Source organism: Hipposideros armiger, unplaced genomic scaffold (genome assembly GCF_001890085.2).
Source record: "Hipposideros armiger isolate ML-2016 unplaced genomic scaffold, ASM189008v1 scaffold_21, whole genome shotgun sequence".
Classification (NCBI taxonomy): domain Eukaryota; kingdom Metazoa; phylum Chordata; class Mammalia; order Chiroptera; family Hipposideridae; genus Hipposideros; species Hipposideros armiger.
In genome coordinates, this window is record NW_017731371.1 from 4283930 (window position 1) to 4287412 (window position 3483).

Consider the following 3483-nt stretch of genomic DNA (forward strand, 5'->3'; position numbering starts at 1 on the left):
CCATAACTCTTTACATTAGCTCATTTACAAAATTCTTGAGCACTAGAAAAATCCACCTGACTAGTAATTAGTGGAATGTACCTGTGAAGATTTCCCATCACAGTAATTTTTGCATGCCTGACCTAATTAAACCTATTCAGACATAGACCTCTTTCCTTTAAACCCATGTACAGGAGGGTTTTGACACACGGCTTAGTAAAATAAATTATTTCATGTTAGAAAACATACCTTCAGCCCAACTTTTGAAAGCAGAGATAGTCCTTTACAGAGTATTTACCATATGTTAGATAATCTATTAGAATGGATACATCTATGCACAAACAGAATTTTCTCTCACCCTGTCTTCACCATAACTTTATAAGATAACTCTTATTCCCATTGTATGGATGAGATAACTGAAACTCAGAGAAATAATTAGCCTGATGTCTTTGAGTCTGTAATAGAATCGGGATTCAAACGCAGGTCTATATGACTACCAGTGGCTGCTTGGCTGTGAGACACAGCCTTGAATGGGGTCTCACTGTTTTTCAGTGTGTTTCAGACTCACCTGGAGGGCTTGTTAAAACAGGTCACAGGGCCCATCCCCAGTGTCTCTGAGGCAGTAGAACCCAGGTTGAGCCTGAGAATCTGCATGTCTGTCAAGTTCCCAGGTGATGTTGATGAGGCCAGCCTGGAGTCTACACTTCAAGAACTGTTATGCTGTATCATCCTGGGGCCTTCCTTTATGGCTCTAACAATTACCTAAAAGTCTTATTTTGTGGCTTACAAGTATGCTGGCATACAGGTTATTTTTGAACCATAAATACACATTTGAACCAGCAATAGAGAAGCCTAAAGAACGGTTTGGAATAGATTCATACCTTGCCCTGACTCTCTCCCGTCTTATTCAAAATGTTAATGCACTTAGAGCTAGGAAGTGCCTCTGGATTATTGCAGACTGTTCAGTTGACTATCGTATAAGGGTTGGTTCTTTTAGGAAAATGTGTCTCATGTCCTGTTACTTAATTAGCTTGGTCATGATGAGAGGGAAATTCCACTAACAAAGGCAAATGAAATATTTATTCTACTGTTTAAGTAATCAACTCAGGAAGAGGTACCATCTGCAAAATATCATTGAAAGGAAAAATCACAAAGGTCACATATGACATCAGGTCAGAGAACACACATGATGGGAAAGTCTGTTAATGAAGTACTTTTACAGGACCTGCGTTTCCCCAATATCTTATTTCATCCAGGGTAATCCAGCCGCTAAATCCACACTCATAATCTGATTGTTTCGTTGTTACAGAGCCATCCCTTTGAATCCATACTTTGTACCAGCTTTGTGAGAACATTACCAGCCTGTAGATCATCAGAATTTCATGTTGATAAATCAGTATTCTGGGTCTCAGATCCCTCATCTAGAAACTAAAAGATTTCGATTCAGTGTCCTTTTTGGGATCTAAGATTTTCATAGTATGGGTCAATGACAAAGAAAAAACTGTTTCAGTACTAGTAAATGAAAACCATCTCATTGCTGTCTTAATATTTGGATAGTCATTAATAATTTACCACGTGCCTATATCTCAAAAATGGATCACGTGTAAAGTAAGTTGGACCAGTCATTGACATCTAAAACCTTACCGGCCACAAAGAAATCACAACCAAGAAATACAGAGAAGACACAGACCGTGGTTCTTAACCTTAAGATGAAGATCTGATAAACAGCTTTAGACCACCGCTCCTGGAAAATGTATATACATCTCTAAATTTCCTACAGTTTTAGCTGGTATAGGACCCCCAGTGGACCCCAGTAAGGCCTATGCCATAAATAGTCTAATGGTAAATAATGAATGCACCTGTTAGATTATAAAGCAATGGCAAATTACATTTGCATGGCGAGTCTCAAAAAAGAACTACAAAAGTCTCACACTTCAGCAGAAACTCAATGAAAGACACTCCTAAACATTCTGAAAGTTCTAGCATAAATGGTTCCTGCTCCCATAAAATATAAGTAGATGAGAAGAGCAATAATTCTTGTAGTGAGGGTAGAGGGATATGACAGTTTAATAAAAAGGGTCTCAGAAACCAAGTGCGTGAGAATAATTGTCTGATTTTTGTTTGGAAGTTGAAGCACAACACAGGCCCTTACACAAACATAGCTTAAGAGATTTGCTGCTGAGCTGTTCAGAATTAGTCCCCAAACATCTAGTCTGGAGTCGNACTGTGACAAGCTCAGCCTACTTGCACCCTGCCAGGACATTTTAATGACACCTCTTGTCTCTGTAGCTCTTAAGCACTTTGAGGGAATGAGTGGGGTACAAAGTAAAACATCCCTGCTTTTTCCTTACTCCTCACTCCTCTGTCATCTTCTGTAATTTAAATGTAATGTCATTGACCCTGTTTTGATTTAGTTGAGGAAAGAAAAAAGCTAAAACTTTCAGGGTCTCATTTGTTAAAGCCATTTTCCCTTTTGTATTTCCAATACCTTTTTTAAAAACTATAATCAAAGAATACCTTTCTCTGTGTCTATATAGACAAACACGCATCTAGAACTTTCTACCTTTTTCTTTTATACATATCTATTTCAGTCACTTGTTCTCATTACAACATGCTATAACTGAGACTTCTGCAGCTTTACCCTGGGAGCTTTTCAATCATCAGCATTCCAGTTGTTTTTGTTGTTTTTTTCTAGACATTTGTTGTTTCAAACAAGTTGGTCACTCTTTGTTGATAGAATTCTAACTGCCCAGAAAAATCTCAGTTTCAGTAACCAGAGGCTCAGTGATTTGTTGAGAAAATCCCAGTAGTGTGGCGTAATCTTTCCTCCTTTTCCATATTTTATAGATCAGGCCTAAGTGAAAAGGCTGGGGTTTACGAAGGCCTGCCTACCTAACAAGGGGAAATTGGCCTGTCTTCATTTCATTATTTCCCTTCAGGATTTCAACGACGAATTCTCAGATCTGGATGGCGTGGTTCAACAAGGAAGGCAAGACCTGGAAGGATACAGCAGTTCAGGCTCTCAGACTCCCGAATCCGAGAACTCGAGAGGTCTGGGAAACTTTTTTGTCTTGACGAAAATTTAATTCTCCATAAAACATCTTTATCCCATCCCTAAAAACAAAACAAGGAAAAAACTTGTCATCCTAGTTAACAATTGGAAAGGGAATATGGGGAAAGGATAGTTTGAAAGTTCCAAAAAACGGAATCGCCTATGTGGTAAAAATCCATTTCCACTTAAACACGTTTAATAAATGTCTCTTAAATCGACATAATACTGGGTTGGTTGAAAGAGAGAAACATCTGTTTTCTTAAGCCCTTCTCTCAATAATATTATTAATTGTTATAGCTGGCTCCTCCCCATGAGTCAGTGGGATAAGGACAATCCCCAACCGCTCAACCAACTTATGAGAAAATCCAAGTATGTTCTTGGTCGTTATGCATGTTAAGAGATTGATTTGCTTTTGTGGTTGATCCTTTGTGTTTAAATGCTCTGAGGAGAAA

The 3483-nt window shown here is 38.5% G+C and overlaps 1 protein-coding gene across 1 annotated transcript in view; it reads left to right on the top strand.

Moving 5' to 3' along the window:
• The window catches only part of GRAMD2B (GRAM domain containing 2B), a 97130-nt gene extending 93665 nt beyond the window's left edge, over positions 1-3465 (top strand). Inside the window, exon 7 of the mRNA XM_019635310.1 lies at positions 2846-3465. Coding sequence (XP_019490855.1) covers positions 2846-3065 — 220 coding nt within the window. The 3' untranslated portion in view covers positions 3066-3465. The remainder of the gene's footprint in view (positions 1-2845) is intronic.
• The last annotated feature ends 18 nt before the right edge of the window (positions 3466-3483 follow it).